The sequence below is a fragment of the Piliocolobus tephrosceles genome, chromosome 1 (assembly GCF_002776525.5).
Source record: "Piliocolobus tephrosceles isolate RC106 chromosome 1, ASM277652v3, whole genome shotgun sequence".
Classification (NCBI taxonomy): domain Eukaryota; kingdom Metazoa; phylum Chordata; class Mammalia; order Primates; family Cercopithecidae; genus Piliocolobus; species Piliocolobus tephrosceles.
The window spans coordinates 106,192,196-106,214,343 of NC_045434.1; the positions used below are offsets into that span (position 1 = coordinate 106,192,196).

Sequence of the window (22,148 nt, forward strand, 5' to 3'; positions counted from 1 at the left end):
AACTCCCATTCATAATTGCTACAAAAAGAATAAAATACCTAGGAATACAACTTACTAGGATATGAAGGACCTCTTCAAGGAGAACTACAAACCACTGCTCAAGGAAATAAGAGAGGACACAAACAAATGGAAAAACATTCCATGCTCATGGATAGGAAGAATCAATATCATGAAAATGGCCATATTGCCCAAAGTAATTTACAGATTCAATGCTACCCCCATATCAAGCTACCATTGACTTTCTTCACCATATTAGAAAAAACTAATTTAAATTTCATATAGAACCAAAAAAGAGCCCATATAGCCAAGACAATCCTAAGCAAAAAGAACAATGTGGGAGGCATCACGCTACCTGACTCCAAACTATACTACAAGGCTACAGTAACCAAAACAGCATGGTACTGGTAACAAAACAGATATATAGACCTATGGAACAGAACAGAGGCCTCAGGAATAATGTCACACATCTGCAACCATCTGATCTTTAACAAACCTGACAAAAACAAGAAATGGAGAAAGGATTCCCTATTTAATAAATGGTGTTGGGAAAACTGGCTAGCCATATGCAGAAAACTGAAACTGGGCCCCTTCCTTACACCTTATAAAAAAATTAACTCAAGATGGATTAAAGACTTAAACTTAAGACCTAAACCCATTAAAAACTCTAGAAGAAAACCTAGACAATACCATTCAAGATATAGGCATGAGCAAAGACTTCATAACTAAAACACCAAAAACAATTGCAACAAAAGCCAAAATAGACAAATGGGATCTAATTAAATGAAAGAGATTCTGCACAGCAAAAGAAACTATCATCAGAGTGAACAGGCAACCTACAGAATGGGAGAAAATTTTTGCAATCTATCCATCTGACAAAGGGCTAGTATCCAGAATCTACAGGAACTTAAACAAATTTACAAGAAAAAAACAACCCCATCAAAAAGTGGGCAAAGGATATGAACAGACACTTCTCAAAAGAAGACATTTATGCAGCCAACAAACATGAAAAAAAAGCTAATCATCACTGATCATTAGAGAAATGCAAATCAAAACCACAAGGAGATACCATCTCACATGAGTTAGAATGACAATCATTAAAAAGTCAGGAAACAACAGATGCTGGAGAGGATGTGGAGAAATAGGAATGCTTTTACACTGCTGGGGAGTGTAAATTAGTTCAACCATTGTGGAAGACAGTATGGTGATTCTTCAAGGATCTAGAACCAGAAATACCATTTGACCCAGCAAACCCATTACTGGGTATATACCCAAAGGATTATAAATCATTCTATTACAAAGACACATGCACACATATGTTTATTGCAGCACTATTCACAATAGCAAAGACTTGGAACCAACCCAAATGCCCATCAATGATAGACTGGATAAAGAAAAAGTGGCACATATACACCATGGAATACTATGCAGCCATAAAAAAGAATGAGTTCATATCCTTTGCAGGGACATGGATGAAGCTGGAAACCATCATTCTCAGCAAACTAACACAGAAACAGAAAACCAAACACCACATGTTCTCACTCATAAGTGGAAGCCGAACAATGAGAACATATGCGCAAAGGGAGGGGAACATCACACACTGGGGTCTGTCAGGGGGTGGGGGGTAAGGGGAGGGATAGCATTAGGAGAAATACCTAATGTAGATGACGGGTTGATGGGTGCAGCAAACCACCATGGCACATGTATACCTATGTAACAAACCTGCACATTCTGCACATGTATCCCAGAACTTAAAGTATAATAAAAAAAAAAAGAAAAAATACTTTTAAAAAATGAACAAAGCCTCCAAGAAGCTTGGGATTATGTTAAACAAACAAACCTAAGGAAAATTGGTGTTCCTGAGGAAGAACAGAAATCTAAGACTTTGGAAAATTTATTTGAGAGAATAATCAAGGAAAACTTCCCTGACCTTGCTAGAGATCTAGGCATCCAAATACAAGAGGTTTGAAGAATACCCAGGAAATTCATTGCAAAAGATCATAATCTAGGCACATAGTCATCAAATTATCTAAAGTCGAGATGAAGGCAAGAATCTAAAGAGCTTTGAGGCAAAAGCATCAAGCTAACCAATAAAGGAAACCCGATCGGATTAATAGCAGACTTCTCAGCAGAAACCTTACAAGCTAGTAGGGACTGGGGTCTTATCTTTAGACTCCTTAAACAAAATAATTATCAGCCAATAACTTTGTATCCAGTGTAACTAAGCTTCAAAAATGAAGAAAAGATAGTCTTTTTCAGACAAACAAATGCTGAGAGAATTCACCACTACCAACCTAGCACTACAATAACTGCTAAAAAGAGCTCTACATCTTGAAACAAAACCTAAAAATACACCAAAATAGAACTTCCTTTAAGTATAAATCTCACAAGGCCTATAAAACAATAACATAATGAAAAAAAATCAAGGATTCAGGCAACGAATAGCACAATGAATGGAAGAGTACCTCACATCTCAATACTAATGTTGAATGTAAATGGCCTAAATGCTCCACTTAAAAGATACAGAATAGCAGAATGTATAAGAATTCACCAACCAAGTATCTGTTGTCTTTAACAGACTCAGCTAACACATAAGGACTCACATAAACTTAAAAGTAAAGGGGTGGAAAAAGATATTCCATGCAAATAGACACCAAAAGCAGACAAGAATAGTTATTCTTATATCAGACAAAATACTTTAAAGCAACAACAGTTTAAAAAGACAAAAAGAGACATTACATAATGATAAAAGGACTTGTTTAACAGGAAAATATCACAGACCTAAAAACATATGCACCTAACACTGGAGCTCCCAAATTTATAAAACAATGACTACCAGACCTTAAAAATGACATAGACAGGCTGGGCGTGGAGGATCACACCAGTAATCTCAGCACTTTGGAAGGCTGAGGCAGGCCGGATCACCTGAGGTCAGGAGTTCGAGACCAGCCTGGCCAACATGGCAAAACCCTCTCTCCACTAAAAAAATACAAAAATTAGCTGGGCATTGTGCCAGGTGCCTGTAATCTCAGCTACTCTACTCGGGAGGCTGATGCAGAAGAATTGCTTAAACCTGGGAGGCGAAGGTTTCGGTGAGGCGAAATTGTGCCACTGCACTCCAGCCTGGGCAAAAGGGTGAGACACAGTCTCAAAAAAAAAAAAAAAAAAAAATTAGATAGCAACACAAATAATAGTGGGGGACTTCAATACGTTACTGGCAGCACTAGACAGGTCATCAAGACAGAAAATCAACAAGACAGAAAATCATTTAAGAAAAAATGGACTTAAACTATACCCTGGAACAGATGCACTTAACAGGTATTTACAGAACATTCTACCTAACAACTGCAGAATATACATTCTATTCATCACCACATGGAACATTCTCCAAGACAGACCATATGAAAGGCCACAAAACAAGTCTCAATGAATTTAAGAACATTGAAATTATATCAAGTTCTCAGACCACAGTGGAATAAAATTGGAAATCAACTCCAGAAGAAACTCTCAAAACCAGGCAAATACATGGAAATTAAATAATCTACTCCTGAATGATGTTTGGGTCAACGATGAAATCAAGATGGAAATTTTAAAATTCTTTGAACTGAACAATAATAGTGACACAGCCTATCATTGCCTCTGAGACACAGCAAAAGCAGGACTAAGAGGAAAGTTCATAGCATTAAACGCCTACGTCAAAAAGTCTGAAAGAGCACAAATAGACAATCTAAGGACACACCTCAAGGAACCAGAGGAACAAAAACAAACTAAACACAAATTCAGCAGAAGAAAAGAAATCACAAAGACCAGAGCATAGCTAAATGAAATTGAAACAAAAAATAAAGAAGGTAAATGAAACATATTCTCCATATGTATATGTCATACACCAAATGGGATTTATTCTAGGGAATAGCATTCAAAAATCAACCAAGGTAATTCACCATATCAACAAGCTAAAAAGAAAAATCATATGATAATATCAATCAATGCAGAAAAAGCATCTGATAAAATCCAGTACCAATTCATGATTTTTAAAAACTCTAATTAAATTAGTACAAGGAGATTACACTGATTTTTTAAATCTAGAAAAAAATATATAGCTAACATCATACTTGATTCAAAAACTGAATGCTTTTCTCCCTACATTTATCAATACTGCAAGCATGTAGGCTCTCACCACTTATTATAATGTCTACCACATGGTGCTGGAAGTTCTAGTCACTCACTGCAATAAGTCAAGAAAAAGAAATAAAGGCCAGGCATGGTGACTCATGCCTGTAATGCTAGCACTTTGGGAGGCCGAGGCAGGTGGATCACGAGGTCAAGAGATCGAAACCATCCTGGACAACATGGTGAAACCCTGTCTCTACTACAAAGACAAAAATTAGCTGCGCATGGTGGCATGTGCCTGTAGTCCCAGTTACTCGGGAGGCTGAGGCAGGAGAATCTCTTGAACCTGGATGGTGGAGGTTGCAGTGAGCTGAGATCACGCCACTGCACTCTAGCCTGGTGACACAGCAAGACGCCGTCTCAAAAACAAATAAATAAATAAATAAAAAGAAATAAAAAGCACACTGTATGGAAAGGATAAAATAAAATATAATAATTATTATTGTATTTATTAATATTAGTGTTTTATCCTTTCCAGTCATCCTGCAGATGACAAATGTCTGCACAGAAAATCACAAAGATTAAAAACAAGCATTATAGAGCCAATAAATAGGTTTAGCATGGGCACAGGATACAAAATAAACACAAAAATCAACCATGTTTCTATACACTAATGATGAGCATATAGGAAACAAAATTAAAAACACAATCTATTGCACTGCATGATGACCACCACTAATAATAACATATTGTGTATTTCAAAATTGTTAAAAAATTTTTAAAGTTCTCACCACAAAAAATGATAAGCTGGTAAGGTCATAGACATGTTAATTAGCTTGACTGAATCTTCTATAATGTACATGTACGTATATCAACATGTCACATTGCACCTCATAAATGCACACAATTACTATTTGTCAATTAAAAATTAATAAAAAGAATAAATTTCTACTTTTGTCAATTGCATGAAAGGAAATGAAATAGATATACATTTAACAAAACAGGTTCAGGGGCTATATAATGAAAATTGTGAAATGCTTATGAAAGAAATCAAATATGTAACAAATGGAGAAAAATACCATGCTATAGATTTGAAAACTCAACAAAAATGTCAATTTTCCTCAAACTGTGATCTACAGGTTTAATAAATTTTCTATCAAAATCCCAGCAAGGTTTTTTGTAAAAATAAACAAATTTATTCTAAAATATATGGAAAGTAACAGGTACTAAAACATCTAAAACAATCTTGACAGAGAAAAATAAAGAAGGAGAATCATTTTACTTGATATTAAGGCTTATTATAATCATGGCAGTGATATTGGTGAAGAGACACATAGATCGGTGGAACAGAATAAAGACCATAGAAATAGATCCATAAGAACATGACTAACTACTTTTTGACAAAAGTTTGAAAGTAATTCCATGGAGATAAAGTAGTCTTTTCAACAGATGGTGATAGAGCAATCTGAGATACATAGGCAAAAAACTGAACTTCACGCTTTATGTAATAATTAACTCAAAATGGATCAAAGACATAAAGTATAAAAAATAAAATTCTAAAGTTTTTACAAAAAGACACAGGACAAAGTCTTTGGGATCTAGGGCTAGGCAAAGAGTTCTTAGACTTGGGATCAAAAGTACAATCCGTAAAAGGAAAAACTGAAAAATTAAAATTTATCAAGATTAAAAACTTTTGTTCTGCAAAAAAACTGCTGGAATAAAAAGGCAAGCTATAGACTGGGAGCATACACTGGCAAACCACATATCTGATGCTATGGTTTGAATGTTTGTAACCTCCAAAACTCATGTTGAAATTTGGTTGTCATTGTGGCAGTGTTAGGAGGTAGGACATTTGGAAGGTGACACGCCCATGAAGGCTCTGCCCTTATGGGTGGCAGGAATCCCATCATAAAAAGGCGTGTTTGGCCCTCTTTTTATTCTTTGCCTTTTTGCCTTCCACCATATGAACACAGGGCATTTCTCCCTCTGGAGGATGCCACAAAAAGACCCTCACCAGATGCTGGCACCTTGATCTTGAACTTTCCATTTTCCAGAACTGTGAGAAAAATACATTTCTGTTCTTTATAAATTACCCAGTCTCAAGTATTCTGTTATAGCAACACAAACGGACTAAGTCCTCTGACAGAGGACTAATAATTATATTATATAAAGAATTCTCAAAATTCAACAGCTAAAAACAAGTCTAATTAGAAAATTAGTTAAAAATAAAAACACACATACAAATCTCATCTTGAATTGTAGTTCCCATTATCCCCACATGTTGTGGGAGGGTACCCAGTGGGAGGGTACTAAGTGGGAGGTAATTGAATCATGAGGTTCGTTAACCCCATGCTGCTGTTCTCATAATAGTGAGTTCTCACAAGATCTGATGGTCTTATAAGGGGCTTTCACCCCTTTGCTTGGCACTCATTCTCCTTCCTGCTGCCATGTGAAGGATGTGTTTGCTTCCCCTTTCACCATAATTGTAAGTTTCCTAAGGCCTTCCCAGCCCTGGGGAACTATGAGCCAATTAAACCTCTTTTCTTTATAAATTACCCAGTCTCAGGTATGTCTTTATTAGCAGCATGAGAATACACTAATACACTGTTCAACAGCAGAAAAATGCAAATTAGAACCACAATGAATTATGACTACAAATCTACAAAAATAACTAAAATAAAAATAGCAAGTTGCTGCTGGCAAGGATGCAGAGAAACTGGATCATTTATACATTGCTTACGGTAATGTAAAATGGTACCGGCACTTTGGAAAATAGTTTGGCAGTTGCTTATGAAACTAATATGCAACTGCCATACCATTAGTTGTTTCAGAAAAATGAAAACAGGTTCACGCCAAAACCTGTACACTGGTGTTCATAACAGCTTTATTTATAATAGCTCAAAACTAGAAACAACTAGGTACCCTTGACTGGGCAAACTCTTAAACTGCGGAACATCCATACCACAGAATACTACTTGGCAATAAAAACTAAAAAAATTATTTACATTTTTCTATCTGCTTTCCAACTTTCTACATACTCAGGTTGGACTAACAACTTGGATAAATCTCCAAGGAACAAAGCCAGTCACAAAAGGTTACATAGTGTATGAATCCATCTATACAACATTCTTGAAATGGCAAAATTATAGAAATGGAGAACATGTTAATGATTGCCAGGGGTGGGGGAGGGAGGTGGATGTGGCTATAAAAGGGCAACATGAGGAATCTTTATGGAGATGGAACTGTTCTGTACCTTAATTGTTTCAATGTCAAAATCCTGATTGTGATATTATCCTACAATTTGTAAGATGTGACCATGGGGGGAAACTTAATAAAGGATACATGGGATCTCTCTATATTATTTCTTACAACTGCATGTGAATCTACAATTATCTCAAAATAAAAAGCTTAATTAAAAGAAACTACACTGGTACCTACAACTTTCCTCCCTCTTCAAAATGTTTTTCAGTCTGTTTTCTTCACCTTAGAATCTAAGCTCTTTTAAGAACTATTAAATGTTTTGTAAAGAAATCTCTATCTTAAGTTTAATAATTCTGCAATTCCAATTTCAAATTATTTTTCTGATAAATTCACATATAATATGTACATTAAAGTTTAAAGTAACTAAAATGGCATTTTTTTCAAAGGTATTCTTTCTTTATCTTTCTTGGTATGTGTAAGTGTATCTGACTATGGTTCTTTTTGTTTTTTCATAAAGGAGCCATATGAAGTGATACACGCCCAAAATAGATAAAAGTTATTCTGGGATGTAAGCTCTAGAATTCCATCAACATTTTCCTTTACATTTGTATGTATTACTTACATTCTTAAAATGTGTACAAAAGTGTAATTTAGGCCAGGCGTGCTGGCTTATGCCTGTAATTCCAGCACTTTGGGAGGCCGAGGCGGGTGGATCATGAGGTCAGAAGATCAAGACCATCCCGGCTAACACAGTGAAACTCCGTCTCTACTAAAAAGACAAAAAATTAACCAGGCATGATGGCAGGTGCCTGTGGTCCCAGCTACTCAGGAGGCTGAGGCAGGAGAATGGCATGAACCTGGGAGGCAGAGCTTGCAGTGAGCCGAGATCACGCCACTGCACTCCAGCCTGGGCAACAGAGCAAGACTCTGTCTCAAAAAAAAAAAAAGTGTAATTTAACATGATAATGTATATATGTATGTATAATTAGCATTCATCATTAGCTAGATAGTCTATAATTATAATTATACCTTCATTTTATGTCCTCATGTACATTCATAAATACTTAATATATTTTACAGCATTAGAAAAAACACCAAAGAAATTTCCAAAAAGTAACAATAGTATAGACAATGCAATAAAAGTGGACACTTTTTAAACAGAAGAAGAACACCTAAAGGTATTATCTCTATAACTATTAGTCCAATCTGAGTATATGGAAAGTTGGAAAGCAGATGGAAAAACAGTAAACTCTGGGACATGGGTTTGTAGGCTATTCTTACCCTTTTTGTAGTTTTCTGTATTCATATTTTATGAAATATAAACATAATGTGTTTTTATTAAACAATATAAATTTATGTGTACAATAAATCCTGATATCAATGAGTTTAGACTAAATTATACTGTAGTAACAACCCCAGATCTTAGTGGATTACAAGAGAAGTTTATTTCTCAATCACATTACATGTCAATTATAGACTGGTTTCTACCCTACTCCTTGTTATCTCCAGGAATCTAGGCTGAAGAAGCAACTTCTATGTCAGTCTCAAGGCCAAAGGAAAAGAGAGGCTGGGAAGACCATGTGGTGTCTCTTAAAACATCCTCTCAGAAATGCCACTTTTGCTCATATTCCATTGGGCAAAACAAAACATTTGGCCAAATCTGAAGTCAGCAAGGTGGAAATATATAATTCTTCCTTTGGGAGGGACCCTAATAGAAAAGGGCAGCATACATTTCAAATAAAACAATCTATCACAAGCCCAAGTTTTTTATATATATCTATGTACAGGCATATTTGTGTGTGTGCATGTGTACATGTGTGTGTGTTTATATATTTTTTCATAGATAAATGATCAGAAAGAAACACAACACGATGTAAATGGAGGTCCTAAATTATTTTTGATATGCAAATAAAAAAGAAGCCCTTAAGTTTGTTAATAAGGAGTTCAGTGTGACCCAAGTCAAGAAAGCAGTTAGGCCAATAGCTAAATTCTAATAGGTGAGGAGATAATAACTGAAAAAATAGACTGCTACTTAAGAAAAGAACAGAGATAGTATAGCAGCTTAAGCAGTTTAATGGTTTAAGTTTTTATAAGATGATAGAAGTGAGACAGTATAGGGAAGGGATTCAGCCCTGGTAGACCACAGACATGGTAATCAAGACCCCATGGGCCTCACATATCAAGGCATATTCTCTCCCCTACCTTCCTGTCTCCCTTAATAAGCTGACCCAAGTCACATAGCAGAAGGAAGACCTCTCCTAACTTAGCTGACTAGGCTGAATTCCTAACTATCAAAAGAAGAAACTAATTGTTTATGTCCTTGAAGTGATGTCTCCCAAGGTTACTAAAAGTGAGAAACTAGTATTCCTGATAAGAACCTGACCATCTTTCAAGGTGAGTGAGGCTCTGGCATTCCCGATAAGAACTGGACCAGATCCAGTCTGCTGAAGACAAGACAGGCTCCTACACTGACCTCTCACTGATTTTTTCCTCATTATAATATCATTTTAATACTAACATCTCCAACAAAGGCAGGGCTTATCCATCATTTTCTGATCACGCAATGTATGTCAGAGCATGATACCCCATTGTGCAAACACAAAGAAAATTTCGCCTAAATATGCTTGTACATCATTTCATTTTCTGCCTCAGCTTCTAAAATGACAAGAGTTGAGCTTCAGGGAGATAGTACCGAGACACCTTTGCCGTAAACTGCTCCCTTGCTTTGACTGAGCCACAAACCTATTAAACTTTCCCTGAGAAAAATGTCTCTTTGGCCTGGCGTTAATTTCTACTTATGTGAGAGCCAAAGAACTTGAGATACAAGCTACAGTAATATAATTCTTATTTATGTTTACTGACTAGAGTAAAAAGTAAAGATTGCTGAGGGTTTAATAGCATCGAGAGTTAAGCCACAGAAGAATTCCTCTTCTACTGAAACAGTAGGATAAAGGTAAGCATGAATCTTATTATTGCAGATGAAGGGAAAGCCATTTTGTTAGTCCTTTAATTGAAAATATAAAAATTTCAAAGCCCTGTACACAGATAAAGGGAAAACAAAGATAAATAAGGCATAATTAGCCCTTGCAGAGGTTGCAATATAATAGGGGGCACAAAGTGAAATAACCATTTTAACATTAAAAACAGTGCTTTGAGAATACATACGAATATAGTAAGCTCACAACTATAAGATGAAAGATGTGTGAGATTTTCCGAGATAGAAAAGGATGAAAGGAATTAAATGCAGAAAACAAAGTAAATAAATTCTTAGAGGCTTGAAATTGAAAGTGTACGTTATCTAAGCTGTTGCAGAGTGATTAAGAGAAAAGGTTGGAAGCCATGCAAAAATAAACCTAGGTTTGAAATCTAGTCATTCTGCTCTCTTACTACGTAATCCTTAATAAGTAATGTAACCTCTGTCAAAATAAAGATAATAGTAAAGTATTGCATATAACATTGCTGTAAATATTAAATTAAATGTAAGTAGGGTACTAAACACAGTTCGTATCTCATAGAAAGCAAAAAAAAAATTGCTATTTGTCATTTATAGTGTGAATCAATTCACTTTGCAAACTGTAAAACACTACAGAGATAGCCTTTTTTTCTGAAACATGATGAATCTCTTCAAAAAAAGCATATCTAAATATATATGTTAGGAGGACCTCTCCTAACTTAGCTGGCTAGGCTGAATTCCTGACTATCAAAAGAAGAAACTAATTGTTTATCTCGTTGAAGTGACGTCTCCTAAGGTTACTAAAAGTGGGAATCTAGCATTCTATATAAGCATTTTAATATGAGATATAAACATTTTATATATATAAGCATTTTAATATCAGATAATGTTACTCAAATACAGTATATTCAAAAGTGTTTCTTTTCTTAAAAGTACACTTATATTTACATGTGTTTTGCATTCACATTAGGAAATATTCTAAATGTTTCTAGAAAAAAGCTTATGGGGAAAAACTATTTTCTCATCCCGTTACTGAAATTTATCGAATTATTTTATAACATGACGTATTTCTAAAAATGCAAAATTGCCCTAAACCTTACAATCATTTTATCTATAATGCCAAAAAACCTACTTTCTCTTCTCTTTCGATTTCAAGTTGTTTCTTAACAGACAAAAGTTCAGTTTTGAGATTGGATAGTTCAATCTCCTAAAGAAAAAGAAACATGAAGTTTAGAAGAGCTTTCATATATTTCTCAAGACAATGAAAATATAAACTAGTGCTGAGTAAATTCAATATTACAGAGGAATAAATTCACTCATAAAATATAGATACTTTTAAAGTCAACGGATATAAAGGCTGCTAGCTTAACATAGCTAAAAACCTCATTCAAACAAGTGTTTGGGCTGGGCGCAGTGGCTCATGCCTGTAATCCCAACACTTTGGGAGGCAGAGGCAGGCATATCACTCGAGGTCAGGAGTTTGAGGCAAACCTAGCAAACGTGGTGAAATCCCGTCTCTACTAAAAATATTAATACAAAAATTAGCTGGGCATGGTGATGCACACCTGTAGACTCAGCTACTTGGGAGGCTGAGACAGGAGAACTGCTTGAACCCAGGAGCTGGAGTTTGCAGTGAGCCAAGATCATGCCAGTGCACTCCAAACTGGGGGACAGAGAAAGACTCCATCTCAAAAAAACAAAAAAAAACAAAAAACAAAAAAAAAAAAAAATCAAGTTTTTTACAGTTTTCTTTAAAGAAAAATTTAACACAAAGTATATCTCTCCTCGTTCTCTCCCAATTTATCCCAGCCTCCTCTCCCAATTTCAATCAGAGCTCCAAACTTATTTGTTAACTGGAGTTTATAAAATTTCACTTGAAAAAATAGTTTGTTCCCTATTTCAAAAACTACATTAGAAAAAAACATATAACTAGAAGATCTATAAGATCCCTTTCAGATTTAAGACTGATTCTATAGCTCAAAATTTAGTTTTACTTAATATTATTCTTTACCACCAGTCACTGCTGACATTATGAAAACTGGCCGTTACTACTATTTTTTCTGTATCTCACCAAAGATGCTCTCAGTGATGACTGTTCTTGTTCTTTGCTCTTATAAAGTCCTAATTCTGAGTCTCTTTCTTCAATTATCTTATCATATTGGTGCTATATTAAACAAAGAAGACATTTTAGATATATTAAAACTGAATAGATTATAAGATTGGTATCCTAACATATTTCAATACTTAATTTAGTATTTAATTAATTATTTAGTATTTAATTTAATTTTGCAGAAAATTATGTTTATAAATTCAGTAAGATATATGGATATATATTTTTAATGTTTCAGTTATATTTTTTCATTCAAACAACCTCAACAGTGAAACACACAACAGTCTTGGAAATGACCTAAGAGCAAAAGATAATTCTTTTACTGGAAACATTGAATTTTAACATTTAATAATATGCCAGAAACACCAGGACTTCTACAAAACTGGCTGATTTCAAATCTGGGACGGAAAATATAAGCCTTAAACATTTCGTCATAACTCAAAGAAAGCTATTAGAGAAAATTAGAGCTAAGTCAAAAGGACTTGCCAGTCAGTTTGAAGAGGCTCCTGCTGGCCAAAGGTGGTAAAATGTGAGTTATCAATAAGGACAGATGCCGCACTCGATTGAAACATACCAAGTGTGTTTCAATCTATGAGTTCACAATGTTATTTAAATTTGTTTTTAAATCCTCACTGGTTCCCTCATAATAATCTCGTATTCCAGCAGCTTTTTTTTTTTTTTAATGAATAGGTAGGTATACCCTACCTCTTCTCCAAATCTTAAGGGGAATGAGGCTTAATTCCTTAACAGATGGATACTCTAAAACAACAATTAAAAACATAAGACACAAAAACATCAAACACTAAGTATTCATCTATTTATTCCTTTGATAAAAATAGATTTAGCCCATTATGTGTTAGATATCAATGAGATACTTACCCTGGTTATGTACTTAAAAATATGTAAGGTAGAAAGTGCTATAAGAGACTACTAGGAGAATCCAGAAAAAGAGTGATTACTTCTATTCATCACAGATAATAAAGAGCGATTTCCTCAAGGATGTGATACACAGGCTCAACTTTGTATGGTTAAGATCTGAACTTGGAGAAATGGGCATCAAGGGTACTCTAGCTATAGGAAGTCACTGTTGCATAGACAATAATCTTCTCTGACAAATTAGAATACTATCTTGATTTCACCATTATTTAACAGAAATATGGCTCCAATTAATAATTTTCATTATATAAGGAGAAAAAAATTACCTTATGTTTTTCCATAAGTGCTACCATTTCAGCTATTTTATGTTGACATCGTTTATCAATTTCTTTCTGTAATTTTACTGCTTCATCAGCTATTACTTTTGCTTTCTCAACCTATCAAATAAGCAAAAAAAAGTTTCTTAAAATAAATACCCAAAAAACAAACAAGTGTAAAAAGTGTACGTTCTACTTAAATAAAAGCAAATCTCAAACACCAGGAAACTGGAAAAACAAGTAGAAAATGCACTGTTTGGGGTTTTTTCAGGGTGTTCTATGAAGTAAGATGACAGTATACCACTGTGGCAATCATTTAACCCTTTCAAAATAAATATATATTCAAATACTTAGAATAACAAGGATACTTTTAGCTTCTATAAAAACTGATACACTGACCCTAATATAAACTTACGAAACCTTTTTTAAAATCATAATTTAAAAATTAAGAATTTTTTTTACTTTTCTCTTAAAATCCTAATAAAAATATAGATTTTTAGTATAACAAGTTCTTAATACTAAGTTTTTCCCACCTCTTCCAAAAGATTTTCTTCTGATCTCTTTTTATCCTCAATTTCTTTCTGATAGGTGTCAGTGATTTCTCCAAATTTCTGTTTGGCACTTTCTAGTTCTAACTCTAATTTATTGACCTTTAAGTAAAGAAAAATAATATGAATATTAGTAAATGCTATAGATTACTTAAAAATATTCCATATTCATTTTGTGGTTTTGTGAATCTTAAAAGATTACTTATTCATGAAAATTATGGTTGGATCACTCTCCTTACATTTTCATATGGTGAGAAGTGTTTTATCTTCACAAAATCTATCTTCTCCCCTAAAATATGTATTTTGTCTTGACAAGTAACATAAAATAAACATCCAAGCATTTATTTTTAATGAATTTCTCAACAATATTTACATTGGTTACTCTGTTTAATATGCTTTATTAGAATAAGTATTTCCATTGGACAGAAAACTCATGTGATTCAAAGAAAAGGCATATTCTTAATGAGATTAATTTTCTATAAAGAAGCAACAACTTCCATTTATATTATTTTCACATACTTTGTATAAATATTTACTGAGTTGTGTAGATATAATTCAAATATAGAAATTATCAAGAGGGAAGGAAAGCCCTGAATTAGCACCCTTCATATTCACTTTTATCTTAGGGCTAACTTAATACTGGAAAGGTGTTATACAGCAGGGACAGGAATTGGGAAGAGGGTTATGGGTAATATAATGATGAATCACACTGTATTTTGTATCCATGAGTCAATCATTGACTATATATAGACCATTACCAATATTGATAAAAGCTATTAAATGCCCCTCCCTCTTCATTAGCTTTCCCCTACTGCCCTTTTAAGCATAAAAAACACTCTTAATTTATATTCCCTTATTCTTCTTTATAGATTCATTGCATAATTATGTATCCCTAAACAACAGTTCAAGATTTTTTTTGAACTTCATATAAATGTTGTCATAGTACATTATTTTTCTGGCTTGCTTTTCTCATTGAACAGTTATGCTTGAGATATTTATGTGTAAAAATACAGTTCGCTCATTTTCACTGCTGAGTAGTGTTCTATTGTATGAATATAACACTGTTTATTTATGTAATCAATTGTTCAGGGCACTGAGTTGTCTCCATTTTGGGACTGATACACACAATAGTGCTATGAATGCTCTTGTAAACATCTCGTGGTGAAAATGTAGAATTTCTCTATAGTATACACCTAGGATTGGAATTGCCGGGTCATAGGGCAGGTTACATATACAACTTTACAAAATGACATTATTTTCCATATGCATTAGGGCAGGTTACATATACAACTTTACAAAATGACATTATTATCCATATGTGTTTATACCAATTTAAATTCCCAGTAACAGGGTTATGACTTTTCCTGCTTCAAAACCTCACCAAGAGTTGATACTGTCAGACAAAAGTATTCAACTGAAGTTTTGTGGCCTTATTTGCATTTTCCAGAAAATTATGTAACATGTTTAACTCTTCATGTTTTCTGTTCTGTGATCATCTCTGTTCATATATTTTACTCATTTATCTACTTGGTGCTTCATTTTCTTCTTACTTACATTTAATGGGTTCTAATCCTTTGTTCATTATATATGTAAAGTGGGAATATTTCTCCAACTTTGAGGTTTGTTGCTCTACTTTCCAAGTAACCAGAAATTGTTATAGACTATATGAATTTATCAATATTTTCAAATATGGTTGTGTTTTTTAATCTTATTTAGGAACTTTTTCTTTACTATCAGGCCACAAAGATATTGTCCCACATCTTCTTCAAATGTTTTGAAGCCCTGCCCTTCACATTTATTTATATCCTTAAGGAATTTGTGTTTGTATGTAGTGTAGAGGTAGACTTCCATATTTTTACATGTAGATAGTCAAATGTTCTAGCACTACATATCTGCAATATCATTTCTGTATTGTGTTTAGTTACCATGTACCCCTGGATCTTTGTCTCGGTTTCTCTTTTATTCAATTGACTTGACAACTTGTGTGCCAGTGTCATACTGTCTTAATTACCTTAGCTATACAATTAATCTTTATATCTGGTAGGGCACATTTTCCAACTTTGTTCTTAAAGATTGCTTTAGTTATTCTTGGCCTATATGATCATTTTTGTTAAACAGTCCAAGCGTTCTTGAAAAGCATGTTTTCCTCACTTTTTAATATAAAATTATGCTTATTTCTCCAACATTCTTAAAAGATAGGTATGTTGTAGACAAAATTTAATGTTGACAATAATTTTCTCAGCCCATGAAAATACTTTCTCATTGTTTTCTGACTTCTATTGTTGTTTGTTGAGATGTTCATGACCAATCTGTCATTCCTTCAATGGTGATCTTTCGTTTCTCTCCCGCTACTTTTAATACTTCTACGTGTCCAATATTCTTTAGTTATACCAAGTCTAGATGTGGATTTCTTTTAATTTTTCTTGCTTGGTATAAATTTCTCTTTCTGTATCTGTGAATTCATGTCTTTCATCAAATCTAAATATTCTCAGTAGAGGCTGAGTATTCCTTTTCCAAAATGCTTGGGACCAAAAATGTTTCAGATTTCAGATGTTTTCAGATTTTGGAATATTTATATATATCTAATGAGATATCCTAAGGATAGGACCTACGTCTAAACACAAAACTCATTTATATTTTGTATATACCTTACACATAGCCTGAAGGTAATTTAATATAATATATTAATAATTTTGTATATGAAAAAGTATGTGTTAAGTACTTATCCATGGACTTCTCCACTTGCAGCATTATGTCTGTGCTATAAAGTTTTGGATTTGGGAGCATTTTAGATTTTGGATTTTCAGGTTAGAAATATTCAGCCTGTAAGTACTGCTCATCCCCAGTTCACTCTATTTTTTTTTTTCTTCTTGGACAATACAAAACCCTAAGAAAAAAAATCATCAAAGTACATGACAACAATAATAATATACTAACATATAAGTAAGACATAAGAGATAAAGGAGATAATGTAGTCTAAGGCCAAATATACCAGTAAAAGAGACAAAGATTGTCAGAGTGCATAAAATTATGAACTCTGGCTACATGCTATTTATGAGTCATTTAAAACACAAAGATAGAGGATAAGAGTGAACAGATTTAAAAGATATAACAAGCAAACACAAAACAGAATAAAAAATGGTATAGTTATAATAATAACATAAAAACTTGCTCTAAGGCAAGTTTATCTCTATTAGAGATAAAGGAGGTATCTTGTTTTAACAGCAATTTCCATTATATATAAATATGTAAGATACATATTAAGTATACAGTTGACCTTTGAACAACATGGGTTTGAACTGCATCCACTTATATTTGGATTTTTTTTCAACCAAATTTAAATGGACAATACAGTATCCACAGGATATGAAACTTACATATATGAAGGGCCAACTTGTTGTTTGCATGGGTTCCACAGTGCTGACTAGGGGATATGAGTATGCACAGATTTTGGTATTCTTGGGGGGTTCTGGAACCAATCCCCCATTTATAAACCAAGGGAATAACTGCACATATAAAGTTCTACTGTATGTAATAAAAAGTTGCATATATTCTAAATAATGTATACCCAATAATATGACCTTGAAATAAAGACAAGTTAACAGAACTGCAAATAAGAGGACAGAAATCCACAATCATTGTATAAAATTTTTAAACACATCTATCTCAGTCACTGCTTAATAAAAAATAAATAAAAAATAAGCAGAGGTACAGAATCAAAACAAGACACACAAATATAAAGAATATAACTGGTAATCTTTGCATAAAGGAACACTTTACCCAACAACTATACAATATACATTATTTTCATGTATGTAAGGGATGTTTATAAAACATGACCCCATATATTGGGCCATCAGGCAAATATTGATAAATTTCAAAGTACTAAAGTCATACCAGAGTGTGCTCTCTAATAACAATTGAATTACGCTAGAAATCAGTAACAAAAATACAATATGTCCCCTTAAATTTAGAAATTAAGAAATACAGGGGGGCATTGGGCTAAACAAGACCAATGTACTATATATCAAAACCTATAGGACACAGATAGAGCAATACTTCTTGGGAAATTTATAGCCTTGAAATGTGTACATTAGAAAGACTGAAAATTAATGATCTAAGAATTTATCTTAAGATAGGTCCGGGTGCAGTGGCTCACACCTGTAACCCCAGCACTTTGGGAGACTGACGTGAGTGGATCACTTGAGGCTAGGAGTTTGAGACCAGTCTGGCCAACATAATGAAATCCTGTCTCTACTAAAAATAGAAAAATTAGCCGGCGTGGAGGCGCACGCCTATAATCTCAATTACTTAGGAAGTTGAAGCAGGGGAGTCGCTTGAACTCAGGAGGTAGAGGTTGCAGTGAGCCAAGATCACAGTCACTGCACTCCAGTGTGGGTCACAGAGGCAGACTTCGTCTCAAAAAAAAAATGGAAGAAAACTTCCCAAATTGACAAACTCCTGGTGACACTGATAAAGAAAAAAAAAAAAAAAAAGAAGGAACAAATAACCAACATCAGATTAAAAACAGGATATTACTGTTTTTAACAGTAAAGGCTACAGACAATTCTGAAACTGTAGAAAATGTAGATGAACTGGATGAAACCCAGAAAAATATTACTTATCAAACTTGAAGAAATAGAACAACTAAGTTATGCTGTAACTATGATTAAGTTGTTTCAGAAATTAAAAGCCTTGGCATAAAGAGCACTCTAGGCCCGGTAGCTTTCATGGATGACTTCAACTTCAATGAGACATAATTTACATGTAATAAAATGCAAGGTTTTAAGTGTAAAGTTTAATAAGTTTTGACAAATTGTTTTTAAAACCATGTAATGGCAATACCAATCAAGACATAATTTCCATAATCCCAGAAAGTTCCCTCATATCCCTTAACAAACTAATCATACCCTACTGAGGCAACCATCGTTCTGTCTGTGTCCATAAATTGGTTTTGCCGATTCGAAAACTTCATTTAAATGAAATCATGCCAAACACACTCTCTTGTATATAAGTTATTCATTCAGCATATTACAAGATTCATCCATGTTCCTGTGAGTATCAGTAGGTCTTTATTACTTCTGAGTAGTATTATATTGTATGAATATACCAAATTTGTTTATCCAGTCTCTTCTTAATGAACATTTTATGTGTTTCCATTTTTTATCATTGTGGATAAAGCTACCACGAATATTCTTGTACAAGATTTTTAGTGGACATGTTTCCATTTATTTTAAGTAAATATCTAGGAAAATAATTGTTGGATCACACAGTAGATGCATGTGTAGTTTTAGCAGAAACCATCAAAACATTTTCCATACTGTATGGAATACTGTATGTAGAGGCCACCTTTAGTCTACCCATTCTTCTGTCAATGGACACATGGGTTGCTTCCAACTTTTGTCTATTGTGAATAATGTTGCTATGAACGTAGGTGAACACATATCTCTTTGAGACTATGCTTTCAATTCTTTTAGGTATATATCCAGAAGTGAAATGAGAGGATCGTATAGTTATTCTAATTTTATTTTTTTGAGGAGCCACAAAATTGTTCTCCACATTGACTGTACCATCTGACATTCCCATCATCAGTGCTCGAGAGTTCTAATTTCCCCACAACCTCATTAACATGTTATTTTCTATTACTTCATTAGTACCCATTCTAACGGATATGAGGTAACATCTCATGAGATTTTGATTTGCAATGATTAGTGATATTAAGCATATTTTCATTTTTATGTGCTTATTGGCCATTTGTGTATCTTTGGAGAAATATCTATTCAAGTCCTTTGCCCATATTTTTTTTCCAGGCCAAGATGAATTTATTGATGAATTCTACAAAGCTATTGCAGAAAAAATAATACCAATTCTAAACAAATGGTTCCAAAATATTGAAGAGGAGGGTATAGTTTCCACTCATTCTTTTTTTCTCCTTTATCAAATTTATTTATTTACTTATTTATTTATTTTCAACTTTTTTTTTTAATTACACTTTAAATTCTAGGGTACATGTGTACAACGTGCAGGTTTGTTACATACATATACATGTGCCATGTTGGTGTGCTGCACCCATTAACTCATCATTTACATTAGGTATATCTCCTAATGCTATCCCTCCTCCCTTTCCCCACCCCACAACAGGCCCCAATGTGTGATGTTCCCCACTCTGTGTCCAAGTGTTCTCATTGTTCAATTCACACCTATGAGTGAGAACACGAAGTGTTTGGTTTTCTGTCCTTGCAATAGTTTGCTGAGAATGATGGTTTCCAGCTTCATCCATGTCCCTACAAAGGACATGAACTCATCCTTTTTTATGGCTGCGTAGTATTCCATGGTGTATATGTGCCACCTTTTCTTAATCCAGTCTATTGACTTTTTTGCTATTGTTATGGACTAGATATTTGTATCCCCCCAAAATTCATATGTTGAAATCCTACCTCCAATGTGATAGTATTAGAAGGTAGGGCCTGTGGGAAGTGATTAGGTTATAAGGGTGGAGGCTTCATTAATGGGATTAGTGTCCTTGTAAAAAGGATCCCAGAGAGCTCTCTTGCCCCTTCTGCCATTTGAGGACACAATGAGAAGTTGGCTGTTTATGAACCAGGAATCAGGGTCCCACCAGACACTGAATCTGCCAGTGCCTTGATTTTTGAATTCCCAGTCTCCAGTACTGTAAGAAATAAATGTTCATTGTTTATACGCCACCCAGTCTATGGTACTTTGTTATAGAAACCTAAACTAAGACAGCTATACTTTGTTGCATTATTTTGTAGTGGTTGCTCTAAGGAGGATAGTATATATCACTAACTTATCAAACTCTAAGTGTTAATATTATAACTGTTTCATATGCAATGTAAAAATGTTACAACAAAATAGTTATATTTACTCCCCTGTCCTTTGTGTTATGGAAGTCTCATCAATTATAAACTTTATAATAGCAATTTGTTTTCCTTTAAGCAGCCATATATACCCTTTTAAAATTAAAAGAAAAATATGTTGCCTTTTAAATTCATCTCAGTATTTACCATTTCCAGTGCTTTTCACTTCTTCTATTGATCAAAGTTTCCATCTAATGCCATTTTCCTTCAGCTTGAAGAAATTCCTTTAGTATTGCTTAGGGTACAGCTTTTGATGTCATGTTGTCTTCATTTTATAAAGATTTTTGCTGCATACAGAATTCTGGGTTGATGGTTTATTTTTATTAGTATTTTATAAATGTCATTCCTTTGTCATCTGACCTTCACTGTCCTGATACAAGGTCAGTCATCATCTATGTCATTGTTGCGCAATGTGACATTTTTTTCGGTCTGCTTTTAAAAGTTTCTTTTTATCTTTGGTTTTAGCACTTTGACTAAGATATGACTGCCTGCATATGGTTTTGTGTCTGTCTTGCTTTGGATTTGCTGATGGCCATGGATTTGCGAGTTTGTTTTAAGTGTGATAAATTTTTGAGAAATTTCTCAATTAATTTTATTTGCCAAGGTCAGGCACAGTCACTCATACCTATAATCCTAGCAATTTGGGAGGCTGAGGCAGGTGGATCACTTGAGCCGAGGAGTTCGAGATCAGCCTGGGAAATATGGCAAAACCCCATCGCTACCAAAAATACAAAAATTAGCTGGATGTGATGGCATACACCTGTAGTCCTAGCTACTCAGGAGGCTAGGGTAGGAGGATCACCTGAGTCCAGGAGGTCGAGGCTGTGGTGAGCTGTGATTGCTCCAGTGCATACTCCAGCCTGGGTGACAGGGTGAGACTCTGTCTCAAAATGGAAAATTTTATTTGCCCTATTCTCTTTCTCTTCTTATTTGGGGATTTCAATTACACACTTGAAAACACTTGTTATTGTTCTACAGGCCACTGAGGCACTATTCCTCTCTTTTAAAAAATCTTCTTCTGTGTACCTCTGACTAGATAATTTCTACTTATCCAGCTTCCAGTTTACTGACACTTGATTCATTTGTCTTCAATCTACTATTAGGACCATTTGGTTTTGGTTTTGGTTTTTAAAGACATTTGACTTTTCAGTTCTAGAA

The 22,148-nt window shown here is 34.1% G+C and overlaps 1 protein-coding gene across 4 annotated transcripts in view; it reads right to left on the minus strand.

Annotated features, from left to right (window-relative positions):
- Nucleotides 1–22,148, minus strand: part of SYCP1 (synaptonemal complex protein 1) — a 114,955-nt gene that overhangs the window by 30,441 nt on the left and 62,366 nt on the right. For 3 of the 4 annotated variants that reach the window (XR_003309905.2, XM_026456726.1, XM_026456727.1), the window contains exons 24-27: nt 14,098–14,214; nt 13,574–13,684; nt 12,333–12,425; nt 11,394–11,468 (exon numbers count right to left, since the gene is read on the minus strand). Coding sequence is in view for 3 of the 4 variants with exons in the window: in XM_026456726.1 (XP_026312511.1) it covers nt 11,394–11,468; nt 12,333–12,425; nt 13,574–13,684; nt 14,098–14,214 (396 nt within the window). In the remaining variant the exon portion in view is untranslated. The remainder of the gene's footprint in view (nt 1–11,393; nt 11,469–12,332; nt 12,426–13,573; nt 13,685–14,097; nt 14,215–22,148) is intronic. The other variant, XM_026456728.1, reaches the window with a different exon arrangement.